Genomic DNA, 27050 nt, shown 5'->3' on the forward strand with positions numbered 1-27050 from the left:
AGTCAGTCGACTTATTGATATCCCTGAATTACCCCGTTTCTTAAGACAAGGGATATATGTTACCCCACGGATAAAGGTGACTTAGCGTTAAAGAACTATGTACAGAAATCGCTATGTATGATATGATATGGGCTAGATTATCCAAAATTTGTTAACGATATCATATCCATGTTTGTCACCGAAGATACTTTTTTGTAACTAAAATCTCTAAGCAGATGGCGGATTAATGATTTAGGTGTGTTTTTTTGAAATTATATATTCCTGTTTTTAGCATGAATGCTATACTGTTTCCATGGGCTGACACGGGCAATGTCCTCAGGTCTAGGGCCAACATACCCCCGAGAAAATTTTACCACAGCACTAGGCGCTACTGAGTTAGACCCCGACCCGCGCAAGAGAATTTAAGGTGGTATCTCGCTGCAATCAAGGCACTGGTGTGGCACTGCGGGGTTTGACAGATTACTCAACGAATGTCAGAGATAATAAAGGATGATTTTTTTTACGTTTTCTGTATTTTGTTGTCTTCTAAGTCATGATGCATACTTTTACGTATCATGCAATGTCTAAATAATAAAAATAACACAACAGTGCCGCGGTGAACGAACCCCGCGATGTCGCACAGGTGCCCCAAGTGCAGTGAGATACCACCTTTAGAGATCAGGTGGCACCTTTGGTTGCGGGGTATGTGGCTTTACTGTCCAAATTAATTATCTTCTAGCCCGGTGGGTCTAGCATCTAGGTTATATCTCTTTCTAAGGCCAAACGTTTCTATCTCTTTTCTGAAAATTTTGGCGAAAGCGCTTGGCGCAAAACACCGAACCGGACCTTTCATCTGCTTGGATATTATCTATGATCATTTTGAATGATTCCCCATGCGACGGTCGAATCGTGAAACACGAACGCCATTGGCAGCCATGTTGTTTCATGTCCAATCAAACTAGAGGTCACCTGACAGAGATGCCATTACAGACCGTTATAGAACATACAAGGTCGTCCTACAAATGAACGATCTGCACTGATTTCCCCTGGCGATGACGTCACACGTCAGGGTAGACCGCATATCTACATATCAGGTGTTATCATATGTTTACAATAGCAGGTGCATTAGATGTTTTCCTGTCTTTTCACACTATGGGACTGAAGTAGTGGTGCACGTGTGTGTGTGTTTGTGTGTGTGAGTGTGTGTGTGTGTGTGTGTACATGTGTGTGTGTGTGTGTGTGTGTGTTTGTGTGTGTGTGTGTGTGTTTGTGTGTGTTTGTGTGTGTGTGTGTGTGTGCGCGCACTTATCCACTGTCTCTAGTGCACGACATTTGAAGGTGGAACCCATCCCTCTCCTTCCACCACCTTTTACCTCCCCAACCGAAGTGAGGCGCCCACTTTTACACCTAGGCCTGGATGAAGTCTAGAGGTCAATGAACAGAACTGCTCTCTAGTTTACCGGCCTAGACACGCGACCATTCAACGTTATATACATCGTACATAAAAAGATGCCAATCCAATTCAGATCAATTCGTCCATTACCCAGAGCGACTGTAGCTATCAACACTTGATTTATCTTCTTTGATCTTTGATATAACCGCACATATCAGCATTATCATGTTACCTACATGCACAATGACATCAAAAACGAAATAGCCCGAGGCATCGTGCACTTTCTTCCTGAATATAAAAGATTCACCCTAAGCTGAGGAGAAGCATGATGTGTTTTTTTTAGATAGATATTTTTCCCAACCCGCAGAAGAGACTACAATACCCTTCTCTCCGAACAGAGGTTCGGCTCCAACTGTTTTTGACATGTTTGAGGGCATTTTTATAGGGCTTTCTATTTTGTGCTGTTTTCTTTATGACTTTTATGCCTTTATGCTTGTCATAGAGGAAAGAGGAAAAGGGAAACAACACTGGCAAAATAGAAATCTCGATATAAACGCCGAAAAACACGTCAAAAACAGCCGGAGCCGAAAGTCTGCTTTGAGAGTAACACCACTTTTAATAGCTATAAAGGGCACAACCCACCGTACGTTCAATCTGTCCGTACGTGGGAGGCTACGTCCGCCACGTATTTCTGAAAACGTTCAGACTGTACAGGGCAGGCGCGTATGGGGGGCAAATCCGCAGTCCAATGGCACACAAAGTTTTGCCTGCACGTAAAGTTCTACGGCGTGTCTGCGTGCTCCAAAATACGTCGGATTCCCCTCGAGTTCGTACGGAGGCGGTACTTAGCACTTACGGTTCCCAAAAGATTGCCCACGTTTTGGTACGTAGACAGCACGTATTTGTACGTACGGTGGGTTGTGCCCTTAGCTTTACAATTCTCTTGTAACCATCGTGACAAAAAACAACACACAGAGACGCTGCCCTAGACAGAGTCCAGTTCCGCATCGCTGCACAACCAAGAACCGCTCTAAAAGCACTAAGCCGGGCATGTTTGCTCACCGCTTCTCGCCACATGTTTTCTCGGTCACCGTAAAAATATATGCCCCTGTTGGCACAGCAATGGTAGTACCGTACGTCCGGTGTAACGGACTGATCATACTCCCTGGTCGTACCTGTTTTTTGCCCGTTACACTGGGACACCGGGATAGACAGCGACATTGAATATGAAAATAGATAGGGTTTTGTCAAAAAAGTTAACCTTCAATAGAAAGCAACAAGATCCCGTTGGACATGTACAAGCATTCTTGAAGTAGTCATGTTTTAGTTGTGGTCTAGTTTGATACATAAAAACTAAACAAATCTTGTTGATACGCCAAAAAGTAGTTACTCAGGAACTGGATATGGTTTTGAAACGGTCAGACGTTTCGGATAGAATCCACTATCCTTCGTCAGTGACACTGAAATCTTGTTACGCTTTCTGTGTTTTCTCGTCTTTCTAGTAACACTGTTGTGCGTTTTGCGAGCAAAGGGTAACACAAATCCAATTCAGGACGCAGTCCAGTGAAAAAACCGCGCTGTTGCCTACATTGTTGGTCACATTTCCAAACCGGGTCCCGACCTGGCAGCTTTTGTAAACGAAAAATATGATATAAAAGACACCAAGATACACAAAATGTAGTGGTTATGATCTGTGTTCATTTCTTGGTGTACACTATAGTGTCGATCGCATTTCCATGTAAAGAAATGGTAGGAAAATATACGTTCTATATTGTTCTAATGTTTCATAATTGACCTTGATATGTCATAGTGTATTCATACATTTAGATCTCATAATTCCACCAGGTGCCATAATACCGCCACATTAAAACTATGCTATTATAGAAGCCTTCTCAAGATTGTCTTGAACACCTGGATATCTGACGTCCGCGTATCTGACATACCTCAGGATTACTGATGCTGTATTGATAAACCCTTCTAAACCATGTTAAATCCATGTATTTACCTCCGACAGAATGGCAAGGTTATGTTTTGCGTAGTGTTTGTATACATGTATGTTTGTATGTATGTAGAAGACCAGCATTAGTCAAGAACGCCTGGATGGATTGTATTGATATTTGGTATGTGGTAGGTCTTGATGAAACCTGGAAACAATTAGATTTTGGGCCCCCTAGCAGCCTGTTACGGTACTGCAGCGGAACTTCCTGGTTTTATGTCTCGAGTTCTAAACGTGCTGCTGCTATGATTTTTGAGTGGTAGACAGCTCTTGATGCCGAGAGTAAGTGGTGTAGGTTTCGGCCCCCTATCGGCTTGTTTTGGGACTGCAGGGCAGGTTTAGTGTCAGACTTTAAAAGGGAATAACTCAAGAAGGGGGTAACGGATTGTTATGATTTTTAGTATGTAGATAGCTTAAGTGATGCTTCATGTGATGACATATTCATTATGCAAATTGGTATCCAAGTTCCATAATTATTTAGGAAATTTTGTAAACACGCTCAGTTCCGTTATAGGACCATTGCAGCATGCATGTGACATTTGAAGGAGAAGAATATTTTTCTCATGTGGCGGTATTATATATGGCACCCTGTTGGATTCTGAGACCAGATGTTAGGTCTTACTAGCAAAGATACCAAAAGCATACCAAAAATCATGAAAATTCGTTGTTCCCTTCTTGAGTTATCCACTTCAGTAGTTTTTGAGAAAAATGCCCCTGCTATAACTAGTCGCTAGGGGGCCAAAACGTATGTCATCAATTCCTGACCACAAGAGCTATCTAATACTTAAAATTCGTGACCATAGCTTGTTCAGAGCACGAGATAGCGAAACCTGAAGTTGCGCTGCAGTACGAAGGGAAGTCACGAGGGGGCCCAAAATCTAATCATTTTTAGCTTTCATCACACCCCACTAACACGCCAAGTATGAAACCAATCCATCCAGCCGTTCTTGAGTTATCTTGTTGACAGACAAACAGGCACACAAACGCTAGTAAAAATATAACCTCCATGATATTTCATGGAGGTAATAACAAATATCTATATATTGCGTCGTCTTGTCACAAACCAGTCAGCGCCGGTAAAAACAGGATCTTATTTTCGAAGTAAAAATACAATCTCTCTCTCACTGCTTGGTGATAGCTAATTGCCATATTATGATCCACTCCATCCAAATGAAAACGCAACAAATGGAGCTTAATGGATTGGCTTTATTCTGAATGAACGTATTATGTAGTTAAAGGTAAGGTAAAATTTCATCCATTCTTGTATCAAGCTGCATGATATCTGATTATCTCGGTAATCAATCATTATTATGTTATTTGCAAGCAGATCGTTGCTTGGAGATTGTCGGGATTAGTTAAGGTAGAGCGAAAGAAAGAAAGCAGGCAAGGTTGGGTGGCTGGAAGCTAATCTCCAACCAGATCCACGGTGCGTGAATGTAGTATCAAACTTAGCGTAGATTAGCTGGAAGCCCTTGTGTTATTGGCAAATAATGCTGAGGCCATATTTCCATAATCCCCACCAGATCCTACTGTGCCATAAGATAGTATCAAAGCTGGCCAGGGAGTATAGCCTGCTCAAGGGAGTCAAACGGGCACGGTAAGTTTGATACTACATTTACGCACCGTGGATCAGGCTGGAGATTAACATTTCCAAACCGGGGCCCGGTCGGCCTGTTTTATAAGAAGACGAAAAATAGAACTTTAGGAAGGGAGGCTTACAACATCATTGTACTATACAAACTGTGATGTTTCAAACTATGCACTGTACAGTAGATTGGAACAGGAGAGTCTCTAGTTTGAGATGGTTTCAGAAACTAAGTACATTTTCTGGAACCGTAATAATTTTACATGTCACAAATACCAGAAATACAAAACAATGATACAGATATGCCGAAAAGTGGCCGTACATATCATTCACGTGAATGTTTTCTTCTCCAAAATATTTTCAATTTTGGGGCCAAAATATTGCATCATGGGCCTTTAAGGATGAGATATGCATTCACGACAAAATTTAAGCCGCTTATTATCCCCACACCCAACTTAATTTGCCAGGGCATTTCGTGCAATTATCCGAATGGTGCAACAAAGCGAAGTTAATAAGCTGTACCGCATCACCATAGGATTTGCGGATTTCGTGAAATTAACAGCAGTGTGCGGTTATCCTGGCTTCTACTGTACCCTGATTTCTATTACATTGCGGTAAATGATTTTCTGTTCACCTCAACTCAACTCAACGTGCGTGAGCCTACAAATATAAACGGCCAAGCACTATGCTCGGTTACCGAGCACACAAGCATCATATCAACTGAGACCCGGCTACAATTCTAACTAACGTTGCACTAAAATATCTATAATCCTCAATCAAATTGTGAAACTTGAAAAGTAGCAGCTATCAGTCCAAAGTTGTCAACCCAGAAATGGTACAAAATCTCCAAATAGTTAAAAGCTAATAGCCGGATAAAAAGTGGGACGCAGTCGGTCGATATTATGTGTGACCCGTTTTCGGTTGGTCTAAAATTCGATCTCTCAAAAGCAGAACTAGAGAGCGCCTCTAGGCATTTAGTGACAATGTTCTTCAGTGAAGCGCTCTGTTTACAGGGCAACATCAAAACAACAACAAATAGAATATTAGACATGCTATTGAAATAAAGAATGATAGAATTCCAGCTTAGGCCACTCTGAATTTGAGAGAAATCTCTGTTCTTTGTGGGTATATCCAGGCGGCCTTGTAATTGTACACGCTAACACAGTGCTCGGTGTTTTTTCCCCACATGTTAATCTAGTCTTGTTATTCTATATTTGGCGTGGTTACGACTTCTTCTAGTAGATTGTTTCACCAAGGAACAAATCCACGCTGTATAGTTTCGCGACAGAATCAGTGTAAGTCATTAGATAAATCACCTACCTGTTGTAGTGAGCTGTCAAAAGTATGGCCGTCATTTAGTCTGGTGCATTGGGCGTAATGAAACCAGAAAGTATTGGGGACCGACCGTTTGTCATGAAGAAACGGGCTGCTTACAACGGACGTTTCCTCACAATTTTTTATCGCTAGCATTATGGATTTAATTTCAAACAAGTAAAAATATCTCTGCCTTTATTTATACCTTCTTGTCATTCTTGGGAGCAATTCGACGTCTTGAGTGGCATTTTAAGAGGCCACTCGCGGATTAAAAACGACTCTCCCCCTAAGCGCTAAAGAGGGCTACTTGAGAGAGGGAGTGCATTTGACTGCAGACTCCCGTGACCACTGTGGACACTGATTCTTTGTTGACAACACGTCCCGCATTTTCTAACACCGAAAGCTGGGCTAGCTCAGACCTAGTTACCCCGGGCCGAGTCAAGTTAGTTTGTTGATACGGGTCTTCAGGCATTTTTCCGTAGATATATGTCTTTAATAAAGTTTAATTCGTTTGGATGTCCCTTTTTCCGTGCGGCATAAGACAGATATCTTTAATTCGTCCGGATGCATTTTCAATGAGTATGGAGATATCTTTAATTCGTTCCGATGCCTTTTTCCGCGAAGAATATGGATTTATCTTTAATTTTTCTGCGTTTTTCCGTGCGGCATAGAGAGATATCTTTAATTCGACGGGTTGTGCTTTTTCTGTGAGGAGTTTAGAATAGACTTTAATTCGTCTGTATGCCTTTTTCCGTGAGGCGTATGGAAAAGACTTTAATTCGTCTGTATGCCTTTTCCGTGAGGCGTATGGAAAAGACTTTAATTCGTCTGTATGCCTTTTTCCGTGAGGCGTGTGGAAAAGACTTTGATTCGTCTGTATGCCTTTTTCCGTGAGGCGTATGGAAAAGACTTTAATTCGTCTGTATGCCTTTTTCCGAGAGGCGTATGGAAAAGACTTTAATTCGTCTGTATGCCTTTTTCCGTGAGGCGTATGGAAAAGACTTTAATTCGTCTGTATGCCTTTTTCCGTGAGGCGTATGGAAAAGACTTTAATTCGTCTGTATGCCTTTTCCGTGAGGCGTATGGAAAAGACTTTAATTCGTCTGTATGCCTTTTTCCGTGAGGCGTATGGAAAAGACTTTAATTCGTCTGTATGCCTTTTTCCGAGAGGCGTATGGAAAAGACTTTAATTCGTCTGTATGTCTTTTTTCCGTGAGGCGTATGGAAAAGACTTTAATTCGTCTGTATGCCTTTTTTCCGTGAGGCGTATGGAAAAGACTTTAATTCGTCTGTATGCCTTTTTTCCGTGAGGCGTATGGAAAAGACTTTAATTCGTCTGTATGCCTTTTTTCCGTGAGGCGTATGGAAAAGACTTTAATTCGTCTGTATGCCTTTTCCGTGAGGCGTATGGAAAAGACTTTAATTCGTCTGTATGCCTTTTTTCCGTGAGGCGTATGGAAAAGACTTTAATTCGTCTGTATGCCTTTTCCGCGAGGCATATGGAAAAGACTTTAATTCGTCTGTATGTCTTTTTTCCGTGAGGCGTATGGAAAAGACTTTAATTCGTCTGTATGCCTTTTTCCGTGAGGCGTATGGAAAAGACTTTAATTCGTCTGTATGTCTTTTTTCCGTGAGGCGTATGGAAAAGACTTTAATTCGTCTGTATGCCTTTTTTCCGTGAGGCGTATGGAAAAGACTTTAATTCGTCTGTATGCCTTTTTTCCGTGAGGCGTATGGAAAAGACTTTAATTCGTCTGTATGCCTTTTTTCCGTGAGGCGTATGGAAAAGACTTTAATTCGTCTGTATGCCTTTTCCGTGAGGCGTATGGAAAAGACTTTAATTCGTCTGTATGCCTTTTTTCCGTGAGGCGTATGGAAAAGACTTTAATTCGCCTGTATGCCTTTTTTCCGTGAGGCGTGTGGAAAAGACTTTGATTCGTCTGTATGCCTTTTTCCGTGAGGCATATGGAAAAGACTTTAATTCGTCTGTATGCCTTTTTCCGTGAGGCGTGTAGATTAGTCTTTAATTCGTCTGTATGTCTTTTTCCACGAGGCGCAGAGAATATTCTTTAATTCTTCTGAATGCCTTGAGGAGGGTAGAGATATACATTGTATTTTCAATTCGCCTGGGTGTTTTATTCCGTGAGCGTACGGTTTAATTCGTCTGGGTGCCTTTTCCCGTTGCATCACAGTTTTGCCAGACCCCATAAATATAATAGAACAATCCAGTGAAATTGAGAGTCTACATGGGGGGATCCTGGCTAGCCTGAGTACCATCCTTTGTAGTGACCGCTGGCTCAATACTTTCGCTTGCTAACCAGCAAATTCAGTAGGACAGGCAATGCTTTGGTGGTAAATTCAGGCCTGCAACGCTTAAAAAACATTAAATCGACTGTTGCATTGCAAAAGGTTTTGGGAAGGAGTTCATTGGATTGTTCCATTGTATTTATGTCTGACAAAATCAAGGACATTATATAATGGTCTACAATGTCCTTAGTAAAACTAGTCTGGGACACCGACACAGCTGGCCGCTCGAATGTGACTTTTGGACAATCTGGCGTTCAACATACGACCACAAGAGTTCTCCATAAGCTTATAACGTTGAATTCTGTATCACAAAGAAGGTGCCACGTGGAATTCTAGTAGCGATCATGCACGCTTTACCAAATAACTTTAGGCTTAACGTTGAAAACACTTGTACAAGGCCTGGGGCAACGATTATCGGCGAATCAAAACAGTCTCATCGGACGTTTCACGAAAAAAAGACATGCAAACCCTCTTTCAGGCGGTGTCAAGTCAATTTCTTGATACTTGTCATACAATAAAAGTTTTTTTTTCTCCCTTACCATATCTGTAATTTTTCTTTTCGTGTCTGGGGAAGTACGTACGTACGCACACATACACACACACATAGTATATCGCATACACACACACATACACGCGCGCGCGCACACACACACACACATGCCTATACCGCATACACACACACACACACACACACACACACACACACACGCGCGCACTGGCTCACACAACCAAATGGAGAGATTGAGTGAGTGAGGGGGAGGAAGAAAGAGAATTATATACTTTCTCAACGCTTCGCTGCTTGCCAAAAACGCAATTATAGGTTACTGTTATATAACAGCAATGGTTTTCAAATATTTACATAACGTTTGTTATCACTCTTTTCTTTCCTTTCCCTCCTAGCTCTTTGGTACTATATACACAGGCTAACAGACGTTTTAATTAGCACCTGTGTTGAAAAGGTATATTTTCCAAGCGTTCACCCATCCGAAAACTCCACGCAGTTGCAAAAAGATGGAGGAGACAAAAGAACTGTCGACCCGGGCATTTCGTTGTTTCAAGTGACTTTTATGGGCAAAGAGGGGTTAGCCATGGGGGGTACAGGGTCATGTTCAAAAGCACTCTTGGCGCAGGTGAAAAGCACTCAGATCTTGCGGGCCGTACAAATGCTTTTTGTAGTTTTTTGGTCGACGTCTCTTTTCCCTTATGATCATATGTTTTATCCATTTCATATAGGACTTTTAATCAATCAATGAATCAATCTTGACGAAGGAGAAAAGCACTCTGATCTAACGGGCCTTACAACTCCTTTTTGTATTTTTTTTTCCAACATGTTTTCTTCCATGATCAGACCTTTATCCATTTCATATAGGGCTTTTAAATCCACCAACCAATCAATCAATCAATCAGATATAGTGGGCCTTACAAATGGTTATTGTAGTTCTTTGTCGATGTTTTTTTTTTAATATTTTGATCTTTTGTCCATTTAATGAAGGACTTTTTATCAACCAATCAATCAAAATTGCATTCTTTCTTCAGGATCTAAACAACTGCCCACATAGGTAATATCATACATATCCATCAAGAGGCTCTGGAGTTATTTCATTTTTTCAGTTATCTATTCATTTTTCAGTTATTTATTTCATTTTTCAGTTATCTATTCATTTTTCAGTTATAGGTGTGAACACACAAACACAACCAAAAACAGTACCCCCATTGGAGGTGAAATTCTTTCCCAGAGGTAAAAAATATATGTTATGAAACACAAAAAAAGCCCTAAACAATGTTCATAACAGTTCAATATCAGCAGATTATTACATGCTACATTTTGTAGATATTCTAGTGCTTTTGAATTCACATGATTTATTGTACAACAACACATTTGAGTGACACCACCTTTATATTACTCTAGAATATTTCATACACAGCTTGATGAAAATATTTTAGTCTGCTCTATTCTGTTATGCATGTTATGTGTGTGTTAAGAAAAAATGTAGAGAATAAAGTTAGCCAATCACAGCTAACCATTGTTCACATAATGGCTTCATAATTTCATACTGCATGGATCGTCCCAATATTGGGTGTAAGCGGGGAGGGTCAGGGTTTGCCATGTCACCAATGGCAGATCATAGCTGCAATATAATATGAACATTGCATTACTAGATATAGTCTACTGTTATAATATCTCTTAATATTCACAATATATACATGTGCATAGTAAACCAGTGTTGACACCATGATTGTCTTCAATGTTTTCCATTCTTGTGCTATTGTTTAGAAGCCTATGTAGTTACTTTTCATAGCTGAATCCATCATTAATGTTTTAAGCTGATATTTTTATCACTTTTATTTTCACAGAGTTCAGATCTTTTTGGATGGACAGGTAAGGCCACACAAATTTAAATTGTTCGTTCTCGGATTTAGAAAAAAAATTTTAAAAAATGGAAAAACATGATAATAATGAAGCCTGTGACCAGGTTTGTGCCTTGGTGCACTCAGTTTAATCTTATGGGGTGAATACAGTCATATTCAAGTTTTCCTCCCTACCCTCTAGCTTTATGATGTCCTCTTACTATATTTTCACTTAAAAAAATCCAAGAACCAAGAAATCAAATTGGTATGGCCTAAAGTACTAGTGTGTCTAAACAATTTCTGTCCCTGGAGACCGCCCTGTTTCAGAATTTTTTCCCTAAATGTTTGATAATTGTTGGATTTCTGCATTCACACTCTTTGTATATCTAGAGGCTGGGATGTCACTACCATCCCTGCCACCACTGGTCAGTAGTCCAGATATCTCACTGTTGTCAGCCCTTTTTCATCTTCCAGGATTCCCTCTACTCGCGCTCTCTGTTGAGGTGAAAAAAATTGATATAAAATACAGAAGGTAAAGGCAAAGGAGACATTCTCTATTGTGGCGAAGCATACCACTTTAATTTACAAACAGCAGTCAGTAGTGAGTATGTCCAAGGGTGGGTACTATAAGAAACAGGTACAAGTCCAGGGGATCAGGTCCTGGTCTGGACCTAAACCTGGACCTAATTGTTTGAGAAAAGTTGTAAATGGGCAATACTAAAAATAATGGTCCATTTTGCTACAAAGGATTCTGTTTGGTGGAGTATCCAACTTCCACTGGCAATTTTTAAAATCCTATCTTCATGTAAGCAAGGCTCACTCACTCATTTACTCACCAACTCACTCATCCAATTTATCTCCAGAACTGGAGTTGTCCAGGTAAGGTCCTACCAGCACCTCTAACCCCGGGCCTTCTCTCACTCATTCATGTATTCACTCCTTCATTCATTCATTCTTTCACTCCCTCCCTCCCTCACTCCTTCTGTACCCACCTGCATCCTGTCCAGTTTGTCCCCAGGACTGGAGTTGTCCAGGTATGGTGGTACCAGTGCCTCTAACCTGAGAGCCTTCCCTCATTCCTTCATTCATTCCTTCATCCATCCATCCATTCATTCTTTCATTCCCTTACTCCCTCCCTCCCTCCTCCTGTACCCACCTGCATCCTGTCCAGTTTGTCCCCAGGACTGGAGTTGTCCAGGTAAGGGGGTACAAGTGCCTCTAGTCTCAGGGCCTTGAGTGAGTGTGGCTGGCAGGCTATCAGGTGTTTCACTTCCTGGGCCTGTGGGGGAGAGATAGAAGTTACAATTGTAGTACATTTCAAGACCTCAAAATTATATTTTCTTGCATCTTAAACATTAAAAAGTACAAGTTTAGCGAGGGGACAATTTGTAAACACTTAAGTTGTGAGAAAAAAGGCAGTGGAAGGAGAGGACTGGGCTGCATCTTCCAATGCTGTGCTATATAACATCCCATTGCCTCTACGACCTTAGAAAAAAGGCTATGGGTCTTAACCTTTGCCTACATGTATCTAACCGTATTTCAAACATTTGTACTTACCCTGTTACTCTGATATCTTAGCCGCATTACTCGAAGTCTGTTCCTGGCCTCTGCAGCTCTGAAAAAAAAGACAAAAACACATTAAATACATGTATCAGGTATTACACCAAAGCCCAGAAATTCTTCAAATCTTTTGTTGCCATAGTAATGCAAAAGAAGGAAGATATACTTACTTCAGTTGTCCTATGAGCTTGCTGTGTTTTTCCTTCTCCACAAACTCATCCATAGACATGGGTGGGTTTGCTCTGAAACAGAATTGACACATCTTATCATCATGGGATGCAGAAGCAACAAAAATGCCATCAATAAAGTGATCCATACATCCAAATGTCAATATTGGTAGATAATAAGTAAATGCCCATCATACGTATCTAACATGTTCAAAAGTATAAAGTGTTAGAAACCTATTGTAAATTATAGTGAAAAAGATTCTATATGCTGCTTTCTCTGCTTAGCACTCAGCATTCGGGAAAGAGTATGATAGTTGAATACACATCACTACCAGTGTAGTTCCCTGCTGTAGTGATTGCACAAAGTTGCGTGGCCCAGGGCTACTGAAACAGAGATGGGTGCCGCCCTATGTGCCATCAGGCACAGAAAGGACTTTGATTCTTTTACTTTTTGTTTAGATTACATAGACTAAAGTGAAGACAAGTTTGAAGGGAAAGGGGAAACCAGCTGACCTTCTATGTGCCTTGCGAAGGTCGCGGACTCTCTTCAGCGTAGACGCCTGTGCCTCCTGTACGGGCTTTGGGGCTTCCTCATACTGAAGGGCAAAACGTCAAGGTCAGGATTATCCTATTTTTTTTGTCTGTCTCATTTCAATGAAACACTGTTAAAAAACATAACGGTCATCCCTAAATCTTTCTTGAGAGAGACAAATTAAAGCGGTAGAATATAGCTGTCATTTTCCCAAGCTACGAATGAGGTCATCCCTAAATCTATTTGAAGACAAGTGATCATTACTCCAACCCTACATTTGAAAATGAAACATATGTAGCCTGAGTACCATCTGGGTTGTAGTTTGCTTTTGCTAGCCGTGTGGAGAACTGTATGTTCAGATCTTTTGGTGGTGGCGTCAATGAGCGAAGTAAGGAATGGGTTCTAGAGCACTCGGTCGATGATAACAGGCTCTCCCGTAAGCGGATGGAGGCCATTTCGGGTGTTAGAATGCTTTAAAATGCACCCATTCCTTAATTTGCTCACGTGTCAAGGGACCAATCAGCACCCTCGTCAAAAATTTGGACAAGTCCAGACATTAGAGATGTTAAGGAATAGCAAAGAAATGACTGTTCATCGTGTATAACGTTCATAAACGTCGGAGTAAACTACTATTCGGGGGTACCCAGGCTACATGTACAAGTGATTGTGACTGGACAAGATTTCTACTGTACTCACAGCGAGGTATTTGCTTTTCTCCTGTGGCGCCATCTTGTTGAGTGTCCGCGGGGACAGCTGGCGCCAGTTTTTCGCCACGAACTTCTCCTTCGGCCCGTCATCGTCTCCCTTCTTCTTCAGGGGAGGGAGGGTGACCTTTGAACCCTGGGTAAGGTATCGGTAATGTTACCCGGTAGTTAACACATGATGTTTGGCAAACTTCTATCAATTTTCATTTTTCATGTCAAACTCATCAAGAACACCACGAACATGAACTTAACACTGCACTACTTGCTTTCCCCATGTATTACCCGCAATTTGGAATGATTAAACGTTACAGTCACACTAGTTTATCAGGTTTATGCAAGCTGGTGATGGTAACAATTGCTGCAACTGGATAAAATTTGAACTATTATATATATATAAGTGACCACCTGTCTTGGGGAGTTTAAAAAAACATTATGTCATGATTTAATAATGTTAGCATATGTCAGCTGGCATATGTCACATCATCATTTATTATGCAAACTACTCTCAAATTCCTGAATGTAAGCAGGTGGGACCACTGTTGTGATGAATGCTAAGATTGTTGACTTCTTCATCAATGATCACAAATAAGTTAACCGTTATAAGGGTAAGAAATTCAGCAATACTAGTAATAAAAAATGTGTACGTCCAGATGGTTCCGTTCTCAGTCAAATTATGTATTCTAAGGCAACTAAAATCGGTTTAAGAAACATTTTTTGTCCCCAAAGCATCAAATTTCCATTCAAGGAAAGTTGCTTGAGATCATGAACATTGCATTGTAAAATCTGAGCCACATCACTGCTAAAGTTTTCAGTGAACAGTCATACAAATAGAAGAAGAAACTGTCATTTACCTTTTTGTCTTCCGCCATTCGTCTAAACTATAAGGGAAGCCTTAATAGCAATTAGCACATCTGTCCTTGTATGCTTTAACTTTCCAAAATCCAATGAATAGACGCTAAATTTTGAGAAAATTGAAGAGTAAATCGTCCAAATTTTCACTCTGCCAAACCCGGAAGTGTTTGTTTGGTTGCCAGGTATCCCACAATGCACCAAAAGTGGAGAGTTGACATTTACCCAGAATTCCTTGCAACTTCCTCTTTCCAGCTCGGCCGCCATCATGGGTGAGTGAAAGAAAGTGTACCTTAGAAAATCCTTCATAATCCGCCATAACTTTACCCGATATAAAGCGGAAAATGAAAAAGACTTACGTCCAAGGGTTTGATACTGATGTTGGGAGTGTTAGTTTGTGCACCCAGGCTGTTAGAAAGTCGTCGCCATCGATATTGTAGACCGATGCCCGATCAACATGGAGGAAAAATGGTGCATGCACAAGTAGCTGACAGACTTTGTACAAAATGAAACGTTTTAATTTGGTACACACTTTGCTATACTGTTAGAGTGAGGTATATCCTTGATTCTTTCAATTACATACGTCCAGTTGTCACCCCTTGTGATCAGTCAAAAGAAAATGTTATCATTTGTGGCCAAAAATAAAGGAGGGGGGGGGGTGAAGTGCACACTGTTCTCATAGATTTAAATAGTGTAAGAGTCAAGCCTGTAAAAACTACCATCTATAAGGATTACCTGGCCGATGTGGCCTTCTTTGGTGTTTGGATAGTTTCTCCATTGAGCCCAAGAACATCATAAAAAGTGCAAAGAATCCTGTGTACTAGTGGCCACCTGTACCTGTCTACTTTGTCCATTTGATTTAATGGTCACTATACTCGGGTTTGCCTGTTAACTGTGTATCTAAATTAAATGCAAATCTTACCTTGTCCATCGCAGGTATCTCCCGTGACAACTGGCACAAGAGGCGCTCGACAGGAGGTCGGCGCAACCCCATCAGGAAGAAGAGAAAGTACGAGCTCGGCCGTCCGCCAGCGAACACCAAGGTGAGAGTTCAAAGAAATCGGGCCTCATACTGTAAATGCATTTAAGTTCGCAGGGATTTAATTTCGCGGTAGCGGAAAAATGGACTTTTCGCTGTGGTTTTAATTTCGCGGTAGCACCATGCACTGTAGTCTCTTACTGTTATGGAAAAATGTTCACGGTAGTTTTAAATTCGCGGTGAAGCGGCCGCCGCGAAAACCGCGAACATTAATCCACCAGAAACATTTTGGCATTTACAGTATTCTGTTAGAGACTTGCTTACTTAGTCAAACTTCCTTGGAACTATCTCAAGACTTTGCCACTACTGGCACTAGAGATGTAATTATTTACGTCGTCCTGAATATCAAAGTTTAAAATGACAGAAACGTGGGAAATCTGACAGTTTTCCAGAAGATGACTAATTATTATTCTACCAAAAAGTTGACAACTTTGAAACCAAAGAAGTGCTATAGATCTTGGAATGTTGCATTGGTTTTATTTTGATGGTCATTGGTTCCTCTGCAAAGTCATGACAGTAGTATTTCCACTGTTATTATACTGTGTTAACGTAAAGCACTGTGAAAACCTCCTTTCCACTGTTTCATAAGTAGATTTTAAGCAGTATCCTTCTTTCCCCTTTCCAGCTTGGCGCCAAGCGTGTCCATCTTGTACGCTGCAGAGGCGGGAACACGAAATTCCGCGGACTGCGTCTGGACACAGGCAACTTTTCCTGGGGCTCTGAAGGTATGATGTCTGGGATTAAAAGCAAAATATTATCATTATCAAGGTCTTTCATCAAATTTACCATGAACTGCAAGTTGTTAACCAGTTTGTTTACCAGTAAACTTTAGGGTTGTAACTTGTATAACAACAAATGTTGCTTTCTTCGTTTGGCCAAATAACTCTGCTCAACAATAAATGCGACTTTTGACAATCTCTGTACCAGAATCATTTCACCAATCTTCTATCCAAGCAACTGTACCCTTTATAGTTGTCATTTTGAAACATTTCATATCTAAAGATGTAAAGGTCTCCTCACTGGCTAAATTGGTATTTTTAACCCTCCATTGTTTTCTCATTAATAAATTAAGATAAAGAAAGAACTGAAACTGCACTGAAGATTTATAGCTGGGCATGATTGAATTCTAAAGATGATATCTTGGACCATCTGGATGATGCTGTCAAGTAAGCATCCCTCTGTCTCAAGCAACAATGATTCATTAAGTCTTTTTTGTTTCTCTCCAACAGCCATCTCCCGTAAGACGCGTGTCATCGATGTCATGTACAATGCTAGCAACAACGAGTTGGTCCGTACCAAGACGCTGGTGAAGGGAGCCATCGTGCAGATCGACAGCACGCCCTTCCGCCAGTGGTACGAGGCACACTACGCTCTTCCTCTCGGACGCAAGAAGGGCCAGAAATTGGTTGGTAACATTTTTTTGCATCTGTGTTTACCTAGTACAGAACTTTGTTCCATCACAGGATGTAAGCGCTCAGAGCAGAGTCTTTTTACAGTATCTCACTTTGTCTTGGAATTGCTCTATCTCACTTTATCACTTGCTCTAATTTCTAAAGAGGAGCAGGTTTATAAGAAGTTCTACACCCAAATATTTTACTGTCTCTAATTTAAATTCTTAAGTTAGGTGTATCTTTGCACTTCTGTCCAAAAATTAGTTTCAAGCCCTGTACTTCAGTGTCATTTTTTGGACTTGTTAAAGAAAAATGTCCAGACCAAGTTTGTTTTCATTCGTCATGTCAATGTGTTCAGCTTATGTTGGCAAAAGTTATTTTGACAGAACTATGGTCTTGACTGAAAACAAAATGTACTATCCATCTTATATGTGATGTATGCATGTGTGTGTTTCTCCAACTTAACAGTTTGATTTTGACATTTCAGAGTGAGGCTGAGGAGGCAGTCTTGAACAAGAAAGCATCTAAGAAGGTCATGAAGATGTACCGGGAGAGGCAAAAGAAGGCCAAGGTTGCCCAGCCCCTCGAGGAACAGTTTGGACAAGGAAGATTGCTCGGTAAGAAACATGGTTAAAGAAGTGCCCAAATTTTCTCCAAGTATTTCAAGCTCTGGTAGTGGACGTAAAGTATAAACTGTGTAAGGGCCTGAAATAAGTTTTCAGCGGGTTTTATTTGACATTCCAGATTTTATGTACTGTAAAGTGGAAGATGTTGGGTGGTTTTGTTCTCGAATTTATTTGCGGTGACCTCTCCCATAAAACCACTTCAAATATTTTCCTTGTACAGTAAAACCCGGCATGGCAGTTTCAATACAGAATTTAAAACCACTGCAAACACTCAATTTTCTCCCTACTAAAGTTACATCCCCGCAAACATTTACCCTTCTACAGTATCTGCTATTTGGAAGGTGTTTTATGAAGTAGGATCAAATGGGAAGTTGTTAGAAAGCATGTGAATTCCTCTAGCAGGATGATGACACTATCTGGTTTGGAGATGGTTCTGTGCTGTTCCAGCACTCGGAACTGTCACATGACCCAACCTTTGTCATAGTTACACTGACTGCTTCTAAAGATTTCTGTTCTGAAGAAATAAAGGTTTTGAAAATATCTGTTTAGCAGGAAAATTTTTACATTAAACCATGACTTTTTTTGGGGGGGGGTGTAACCGTTTTAATTTTGTTTTGTCTTGTTCTGTTGATTTTATTGCAGGCAAGAAGCCAAGAGTAAACTTAGAAGTTTAGAACTTAAAGTCCTTTTGGCATTTGGTATAAAAATACTTAAATGCAATGGAATAGTTAGCTTGTCTAATAGTATTGGAAGGTATAAATATGTATGCCAGAGTAAAAAGTAGGAAACTATAAAAACATTTAGAAAGGTTATCAAATGTGTTAAACTAGAAAATTGTAAGAATTCCAAAAGATATTATAGTTTTATCAGAAAGTTCAATTGTAAAAAATATATCATAAATTTTGATTCTGTAGCTTTTAAGTTGAAGCAGATCTTTGCTGTTGAAACATCTTCATGTACTTTTGCCATTTGGTATACATTGATAGAAAAGGCAATAGTTTAAAAGGTTGTATCATTGAAGGCAATTTCCTTGTGTGTTTCTGCAGCTTGCATCGCGTCGAGACCAGGACAGGTCGGGCGGTGTGACGGCTACATTCTTGAAGGGAAGGAACTAGAGTTCTACTCCAGGAAGATCAAGGCCAAGAAGGGCAAATAGGCTGTACATGGTTTCACCATGAGAAATACGCTAAATAAAGTCTAAAAATTGAAAACCACCTCTGTTTGTTGGGATGATTTTGTTGTTCAGCTTGTTTTTCTGTTGATGGGTGTAGCCTGGTATCCATTCTATTCTTGCTCCGGTTGGCTCCTCTGAAAGCTTCCCTACAGAACAGCTCTAGAGGGAAGTGATCAGAGGAGGGAACCTGACATAGGCCTATAAGAGGATGGATACCAGACTAGCATTTGTATGTGTGTGTGTTTTGAATGGAGAGCCATGTTTTCTATGTTCAGCATGAAACACAAGTTCTGAGTTGGGAGTATGCATTTGATCAGAAGTAGCAAGGCATCTGTAACATGTAACTGTACCATATACATAGGTTTAAAACTGATGGCAATACTTAGAAGTGACCCTTACTTCCTGGCTGAGAAAGGTTACTAAAAATTGTTCCATAGTGCTGTTTTAGAGTTGACATACAATAGAATCCGTCTAATTGCACTGCCTATTTGCCAGCGTATTTCGTGCAATTATCCGGCTGGTGCAATGATGTGAAATTATCCAGCTGAACCGCACGGGTTTGGGATTTTGGAATTCTGTGCAGTTAGCAGTTTAATCCATGGTGCAATTAACTGGCTTCTACTGTATACGATTCTTGTTTATACATGAAGGATGAAGGCGTTTTATTACATTGGAGAGGCACTGAAATGTGTGCTATTAAATAACACCGTTAGCTGTTTCACAATTTTTATTTATTACCATTTTAAAGTCTTCATAATAATAAGCCCATACATGATGTAGTTTTCAACAATTTTCATTCACATCATCTTTTACAAGTTTACTTTTCAGTCTTCGTGACTGATGATGAGTAGAGTACACAATAAATTTACATGTACGTACCAAACGAAATAAGATTGATCTCATTAACATAAGAAAACACAACATGAAAATAATAACAAAATGCTCTGACAACTATACATTATCAACTTCTGGAATTTTAACTCCACGATACCATGACAATATACAACATTTTTCAGCATGATCTTTGAATTCATGAATGCATTTGGAGGCATGTATCTTAGTTACTTATATACATAGAATAATACATCATATCATGTAGATTGTTACCTAATTACTAGACATCCATCCATCTTATTTCTAGGTAGAGTTATATTTGATATATCATTACAAATCTGACTTAAAAGGTATACATATCCACTGTAGACATTTCTATTGGTCTGATAACACATTACAACTACTACACCATTTTCCTTTTACTAATTGCACAGACTTAATTCTTTCCTGCACATCTATGCAGCCTGCAACTGTTTTCCAAGGTATTCCCTGAAAAAAAAAAAAAAAAGGAAATCAAACCGGATAGTTTTTCATAAAAGTACACATGTATGCTAAAAGGTACTCTCCAGGTCTGAATTCTCAAAGATGACAATTTATTGCTTGAAAGAGATTGAAACCTAAAAAACCTCAGGCAAAGAAGACAATCTAAAATAGACAGCTGGCTACACATGTATCTAAGATAACTTCTCAATTACATACGGGATAGCCTGGTTTAACCGCGCTTCTCAGGCCCGTCATACTGCCGCGCCGATCAGCTTGGTGGGGAGTGGGTCTAACACGCGGGAAGGCGCTTACCCGCCGGTTTTCCATATATGGATAATTACATGCAATAGTCATCCCCGCGCCGCACAGCCGGCTTTTGGTTGCTAGGGATCGGGTGGCGTTGCTATGCAGGTGATTGACATCAGCACGCGTCATATCTTTGGCGATCTCTTTGATGTAGACGAGGACAATAAACACCCGCAGTTCTCACAAAAATGGCGACTGCTAACCCCACGCCGGAGTTTCAGCGCATCCTGCAGACAGTGTGTGAGGACTTTAGGGGTCCCTGGCCCCTGAAGCCGCTTCAGGAAGAGACGATAAAACATTTGGTCGAACAGAGAAACGACGTGTTTGCGTGCCTTCCGACTGGCTACGGGAAGACCGAGATCTACACCCTAGTTCCCCTTGTTATGGAGAGGATGCGCGGTAAACAATGCATCATGTTGGTGGTGTCGCCATTGTTGTCCCTGATGCAAGACCAAGTGGAGCGTCTACAGAGAAGAGGGATTTCAGCGGCATACATAGGCGAGACGCAGAAAGACCCAGAGATCAAGCGAGGCGTTGTGGAGGGGAAATACAGCCTGGTCTTCGCGTCTCCAGAAGCACTGCTGAACTCTAAAACATGGCGGGGCATGCTAACCAGCTCCACTTACCGCGAGAAGCTTGTCGCCATGACGGTAGATGAGGCGCATTGTGTAACGACTTGGTAAGTCAAAATGCATGTTTTTTTTGTGTGATATCGATGGAAAATGCATGAATCTAACGGGGAGATTCAGGTTCACGTGGAAGATCGTTGTCGCGCGTACTACTATTTATAGATGATGTTACCCTATGCAGGAGTTAAAAATGGGAGGGGGGCATATCGCGAGATTTTGTCATTTGTGTTAACAACAAAAGGCTAGCTTCCTCATAATTTTGTCACGGTTAGATATGTGCTTTGTATATTATGGACAAGGCGACGTGCACACGAAGTTAAGATGAATTAGACGCTCTTTGCATTTTCCTGTTTCTGTTAAACTACAACTTCGTACAAGTAACGTTAACGTTACAAAAACTACAAAATTATGTAGTCCCTAGTTGTTGTGATGATGTTGCTTGATACTATAAATAACGCTAGATTCTGATGTTACATATGTGTATATAGTCTGTGTAACACAAACTCTGCTTTCCGGAGCTAGTTGCTAAGAAGCTCGATTAAATCATGCGCAAATATATATATATATAACGTTACTAGTATATTGCGTGAAGTCAATTAAGGTTAAGCCAATGACAGTAGGATATTCGTCCATTTTTGTATATCATTAACATCTGGCACCAATATCGAATAAAAAGATATACAGTTGATGTCAAGAATTTTTGAAAACTTGTGTATCTTAATGATTTATCCCAAATTCTATTTTCTTTGGCAGGGGTAAAGAGTTCAGAAAGGACTACAAGCGACTGGCTGAGCTAAGGTCATTGGTTGCTGATGTTCCTGTCCTCGCGCTAACAGCCACAGCCACAGAAGACATCAGGAAGGACATCCTTTCGTCCCTGTGTATGGAGCCTGACACCTACACTGTTTCCAAACCATCGAACAGGCCAAACATCATGTACCATGCAATAGCTGCAACCTACGACATGAAAAAGGAGTTCCACTGGCTTCTATCTGAACTGAAAGATAAAGGACAGTCGTGCAGCAAGGTCATCATATACTGTAGAAACATCAAGGCATGCTCCCAAATGTATAAAGTATTTATGAACTCGTTGGGAGATGATGGCTACAACCTTGAACAGGACCAAACGAAGTCATATAAGAATAGGTATGTAGCCATGTTCCACAGAAGCACAGCTAACACGAATAAGAATTTTGTGTTAGAACAGTTCACGAAGACAGATAGCATTGTTCGGATAACAATTGCCACAATTGCATTTGGAATGGGAATCGATGTACCTGATGTATATGCTGTTGTACACTGGGGGGCTCCCCGAAATGTTGAGGGGTTTTACCAGGAGAGTGGAAGAGCGGGCAGGGATGGTCAACCTGCTCATTCACTCATTCTGCATCACAGCAGAACTCTAGCGAAAGGTTCATGCTCACCCAGCATGGCCTCATACTGCAAGCTAGGTAACGATTCTTGTCGAAGGAAATATTTGTTAGACTATTTCGCACTGAAGAGTACCATTAGAGAGGAGCTGTCTGTAGAGCACACCTGTTGTGATTCCTGTGGAGATAGTTCAACTCTACCCTGGCATACAAACCTGGCATCTTCAGAAGTCTCAGATGAAGAGCTTTTAAAAATAGCAGCCATTCGCCAGCCAACTTCAGACCAGCTTAATCTGTTAAGAGAATCATTAAAGGACTTTAGAAGGGACTACATGGAGGAGATGGGACCTACAATGTACAGTTTTAATGTAGTCACTGGATTTTCCCTAGCCACGATTGATAGCATTGTTGAATGTTGTGCGACATTACTGACCAAAGATGACATCATGACTGATATTGGCTTGTGGGATGAAGAAGTAGTGGATATGGTTTTCAATATTTTAGATGAAACCTTTCAAGACAATGTATAGGAATGTATAGCATTGTATGGTTGTCTATGAATGTATATAATATGTAAACTAGTTTTCATACTTTCATACACACTTAATCCTAAACAGAGAAAAATGCTTCTATATATCAATACTTTATTTTTTACAAGACTTCAAGAGCAGTGACACTTGTATGTAAATATATACTGGTTATTCCCTATATTATACTGCTACCTGTAAGTCACTACCGGTACTGTTTCTATACATCATCACTGTATTATTTATAAGTCATATCTTCAAGAGCAATGATTGCTGTATCTGAATATTCACTGAATGGTGGTTATTCCTTACATATGTAGCATAGTGCCAAGTCACTGATTACGTCTTCTTTTTTATAGAATATAACGTAAGTGGCGAATGACCTGGAAATGACTTGGCAATGTTTTCATATACTAGTAATATATGTAATACCTTAGTTGAGTACAAGTCTGTGGACAAAATACATTGGAGTACCTGATTTGACCAAACTTAATCATGTACATTAAACTGATGAAAACAAACCATTGTTTTGTTGTGCATTCTGGCTGAGCTCTCTTAGTTTTAATACCTTGTGCTGTGCTGTATTTCTAAAACCGTAAGAAACCCTTCTTCAGTTCTTTCTCACATTCTTGCCAAAAAAGAAAATATACAATTCAAGTCTGTTCTCCTTTACAATCATCAAGTCGTGAACAGAAATTGTAAAAGCTTAGAAATATTTCCCTTAACAATTGTGAAAGTCACGAGCCAGCGGTCACTACAGAGGATGGTGCTCAGGCTATCCCCGTGCCACAACCCCACGAAAGGTGTCGGGTGGCGCTAATTTGCATCGGCAGGCGTCATATCTTTAGGATCCCTTTGATCTGTCGGTGGGAGGAGCCAAGTATGAATGCGCAATTTATTAAAATGATGTTGTTTTCCTATCTTCACACGGTTTTCTGTCAAAATGGCGGGAGTGACACCGAGAAAGGAATGTGAGGAAATCGTTCTAGATGGAATCCCTCCTGATAAATGCGTTAACTGTGGCAGAAAGTTTGAAGGGGCGATGGGGCGAAACAAGAGGGACGTCTTTGGTACAGATTCGGTGCTGGAATCATCAGGTTTTACCCCAAAACTGGCCATAGAAAGCCTGACAGGCTTGGAAATCTCCAGGGTGTCACAACAACGTGCCGTTCATATCTGCGGCGACTGTTTTTCGCCAGTTAGGTCTTTCGGTGCCGCCCAGAAAAAGTCCAAGGAGACAACAAACAAGAAATCTTTTTAAAAAAGCTGTGCCTTGCCGCGTATTTTATGTTATTTTGGTAAGATAGACTAGATTCTACGCTTAAAAATCCCGAGTTCCAAATGTCGCCCCCTCCCCCCTCATTATCATAATTTATGTCAGATGAATTATTGGCACATTAAACAGGTTTTGTAAAACTTTTTGACCCACAATGAATATGCATTATTTTTTATTACAAACTAAGTTCCTTCTGATGCAATTTGTGATATATATTTATATAAACATGGTGAGTTAAAGCGTAGATTTATTACGCTGGACCACATACAGTAACATGCGTCTAGAAGAGCGTTTTAATACTCGCCTGGAATGTACTATTGTCTAACTAAGCCATGAAACTCGGCCGCGAGTAGCCGCGAGTGAGCGAGCGAGCGATTAGCCGCGAGCGAGCGTGGTCCAGTGGATTGGCTTGCCTCCCTAATGTTTGTGTACCCTTAGGGGTCAACTACATATGAGTATGGTCATTATATCGAATGGTCATTACTAATTTTGAACTGTCACCTTCCAGCAAAAAGAAGGGCCTTTGGAAGGGGCTTTGGAAGGGCTGGGTTAAAAGGTCCGTCCATTGATCCATGGAAAAAAGCTGGCGTAAAGCCTTGCCTGGCGGCAAGGCAAAAAATTCAAGGAAGCTGGAAAAGGAGGATTCCTGTGTCCACGCGTCAAGAGAGGACACAACGCCTCTCAAGTTTCTGCGAGCCCGACGGCCAAAAAGCCCAGAAAGTTGTTTTCGCCACAAACTTCGCCACGCAAAACAACCCAGAAGTCATCTGCTCAGCTCACGGGCGCGGGAACAGCCACAATCAAAGTGAGTAACGTTATCTGTGTCAAATATGTTTTCCAGTAATCGCAAAACTGTTGCAAAGGTCCTGTCAAGTTCTTCTAAACTTTTTGGTAATTGTCAGACTCATTCTGTACCAAGAAAATGTGTGTTTTGCTGTCGGAGGTTTTGTTCTTGTAGATTCATTTGGCGCGAAGGATAAAACATGTAAACGAAATCGTCATTTATCATTCCTATTGCTATGTTTAGATTGCTATTTCAAACTTGAAATTCTGTTTCTACGTCGATATTACCAGTTGAACTCACAGATAATGATATTAGGCGATTTTGACAACTACTGTATTATCGATAGTTCAACATTGAAATGCCTATAGATTTGCGGGTAGGGTGGCGACATTTTCATACCCAGTATGAATTAATGGGAATATCCCCTCGAAAACTAAAAACTCGGATCTGTAGCGACTCGACTTGAATACAGTAGTGTGATAAGCTTATTTGTACGTCTTAACAGCATCTTACTGACACACGGTGGACTACACCACAGTAGTAGTATGCACGCTGCTCTTTGAGTTCAAGTGAAAGATCATCATATCTAACTTTTACTATACTATATATGTAGCATTGTTATCTTGTAAGGAAATGATGGTTGACAGAGTTAAGATTCTGAGGAATCTTTTTAATTATATTGTTAATAATTGCAGTGTATGCAACTTGTTTTTTTTTGTTTTTGTTTCATGTTGATCTTTGAGTTTGGCAACAAGCTCCCTATGATTTCATTCCCAATGAAGTTATAGCTGCCTGGTTAGTTTAAGATGAATTTATATGTTGTGAGTATAAGTTATGATAGTTTTCTATATTTATTGATCATGCAGGATTTCTAACTGTCCTTTTTTCTTCCAGGTTTCAATAGGGGGCAAAAATGACAGAAAGCTTGGACCACAGGTAGCAAACATCGTAAGACCACTTCTCAAATCAAATTTTTCAACTGTGGCAAATACTGTATGTGGACATGAAAAAATCAGACCGTACATCATCCTCAACATCCTGTCTGATATCAACAAAGAGGCAAAAAACCTGTGTCAGACATCAAACCCATCCATCCTCCGGAGCTGTGACAGTGAATCACTGCCAAACATAAACACATCCAGCATAGCAGCAGAGATACAGCAACGTGCACCACTCATTTCAAGAGTTTTGACAGTCATAGCAAACCCAGCCAACGAAACAGTCAAAACAAGAGTTACAAAATCATCAAACCTCAGTCCTAAGACCACAATCAAGCGGACAAAGAAGAGAAAGATCACACTCCTTGCAAGTAAAAAGAGGAGGATGAAGCAAGAGGGACGACGACGTCCTATGATGGTCACAGCTGCTACCTGCCTGCTGTATGCCAGGAACAGAACAATGTCTGCCCTACAAGCCATTCAAGGACTGGGACTTTTCAAATGCCATGCTTCCAAAGTGCTGTATCAACGAATGAACACATGTGGTCTTTCTGTAAGTCACAAGAAGATCTTGCAGACTGTAGACAAATTGTCAGCACACTATGACAGGGAAGTGCTAGTATGGAAGAAAAGGTTAGAGAGAGGGGCTGACAGAAGTGAAGACACACGCATGAGGAGTGAAGGTGGAGGGAGAGAGGCCGACAGAAGTGAAGACACACACATGAGGAGTGAAGGTGGAGAGAGGGATGCCGACAGAAGTGAAGACGTACACATGAGGAGTGAAGGTGGAGAGAGGGAGGGCGACCGAAGTGAAGACACACACATGAGGAGTGAAGGTGGAGAGAGGGAGGGCGACAGAAGAGAAGACACACACATGAGGAGTGAAGGTGGAGAGAGGGAGGACGACAGAAGTAAGACACACACATGAGGAGTGAAGG

The 27050-nt window shown here is 40.7% G+C and overlaps 4 protein-coding genes across 4 annotated transcripts in view; 2 read left to right on the plus strand and 2 right to left on the minus strand.

Annotated features, from left to right (window-relative positions):
• Positions 1 to 11312: 11312 nt before the first annotated feature.
• On the minus strand, positions 11313 to 14903 carry LOC118404084 (protein LKAAEAR1-like). Its single transcript, XM_035803044.1, has 7 exons — positions 14738 to 14903; positions 13879 to 14022; positions 13164 to 13246; positions 12654 to 12725; positions 12481 to 12538; positions 12080 to 12202; positions 11313 to 11418 (listed from the first exon to the last, which is right to left on the minus strand). The coding sequence occupies exons 1-7, from the start codon at positions 14753 to 14755 to the stop codon at positions 11350 to 11352; spliced, it is 567 nt and encodes a 188-aa protein (XP_035658937.1). The 5' UTR covers positions 14756 to 14903; the 3' UTR covers positions 11313 to 11349.
• Positions 14880 to 19005, plus strand: LOC118404082 (40S ribosomal protein S8-like). The gene is made up of 6 exons (XM_035803042.1): positions 14880 to 15007; positions 15672 to 15778; positions 16400 to 16499; positions 17004 to 17179; positions 17653 to 17782; positions 18838 to 19005. Exons 1-6 carry the CDS (start codon positions 15004 to 15006, stop codon positions 18945 to 18947), a joined length of 627 nt encoding a protein of 208 aa, XP_035658935.1. The 5' UTR covers positions 14880 to 15003; the 3' UTR covers positions 18948 to 19005.
• Positions 19006 to 20216: 1211 nt separating this feature from the next.
• Positions 20217 to 27050, minus strand: part of LOC118404080 (V-type proton ATPase subunit H-like) — a 23509-nt gene continuing 16675 nt past the window's right edge. Inside the window, exon 14 of the mRNA XM_035803040.1 lies at positions 20217 to 20288. Within this exon, the coding sequence (XP_035658933.1) occupies positions 20255 to 20288 (34 nt within the window). The 3' untranslated portion in view covers positions 20217 to 20254. The remainder of the gene's footprint in view (positions 20289 to 27050) is intronic.
• LOC118404079 (ATP-dependent DNA helicase Q-like SIM) lies at positions 20510 to 23635 on the plus strand. The gene is made up of 2 exons (XM_035803039.1): positions 20510 to 21267; positions 21971 to 23635. Exons 1-2 carry the CDS (start codon positions 20777 to 20779, stop codon positions 23115 to 23117), a joined length of 1638 nt encoding a protein of 545 aa, XP_035658932.1. The 5' UTR covers positions 20510 to 20776; the 3' UTR covers positions 23118 to 23635.

Source organism: Branchiostoma floridae, chromosome 17 (assembly GCF_000003815.2).
Source record: "Branchiostoma floridae strain S238N-H82 chromosome 17, Bfl_VNyyK, whole genome shotgun sequence".
Taxonomy (NCBI): Eukaryota; Metazoa; Chordata; class Leptocardii; order Amphioxiformes; family Branchiostomatidae; genus Branchiostoma; species Branchiostoma floridae.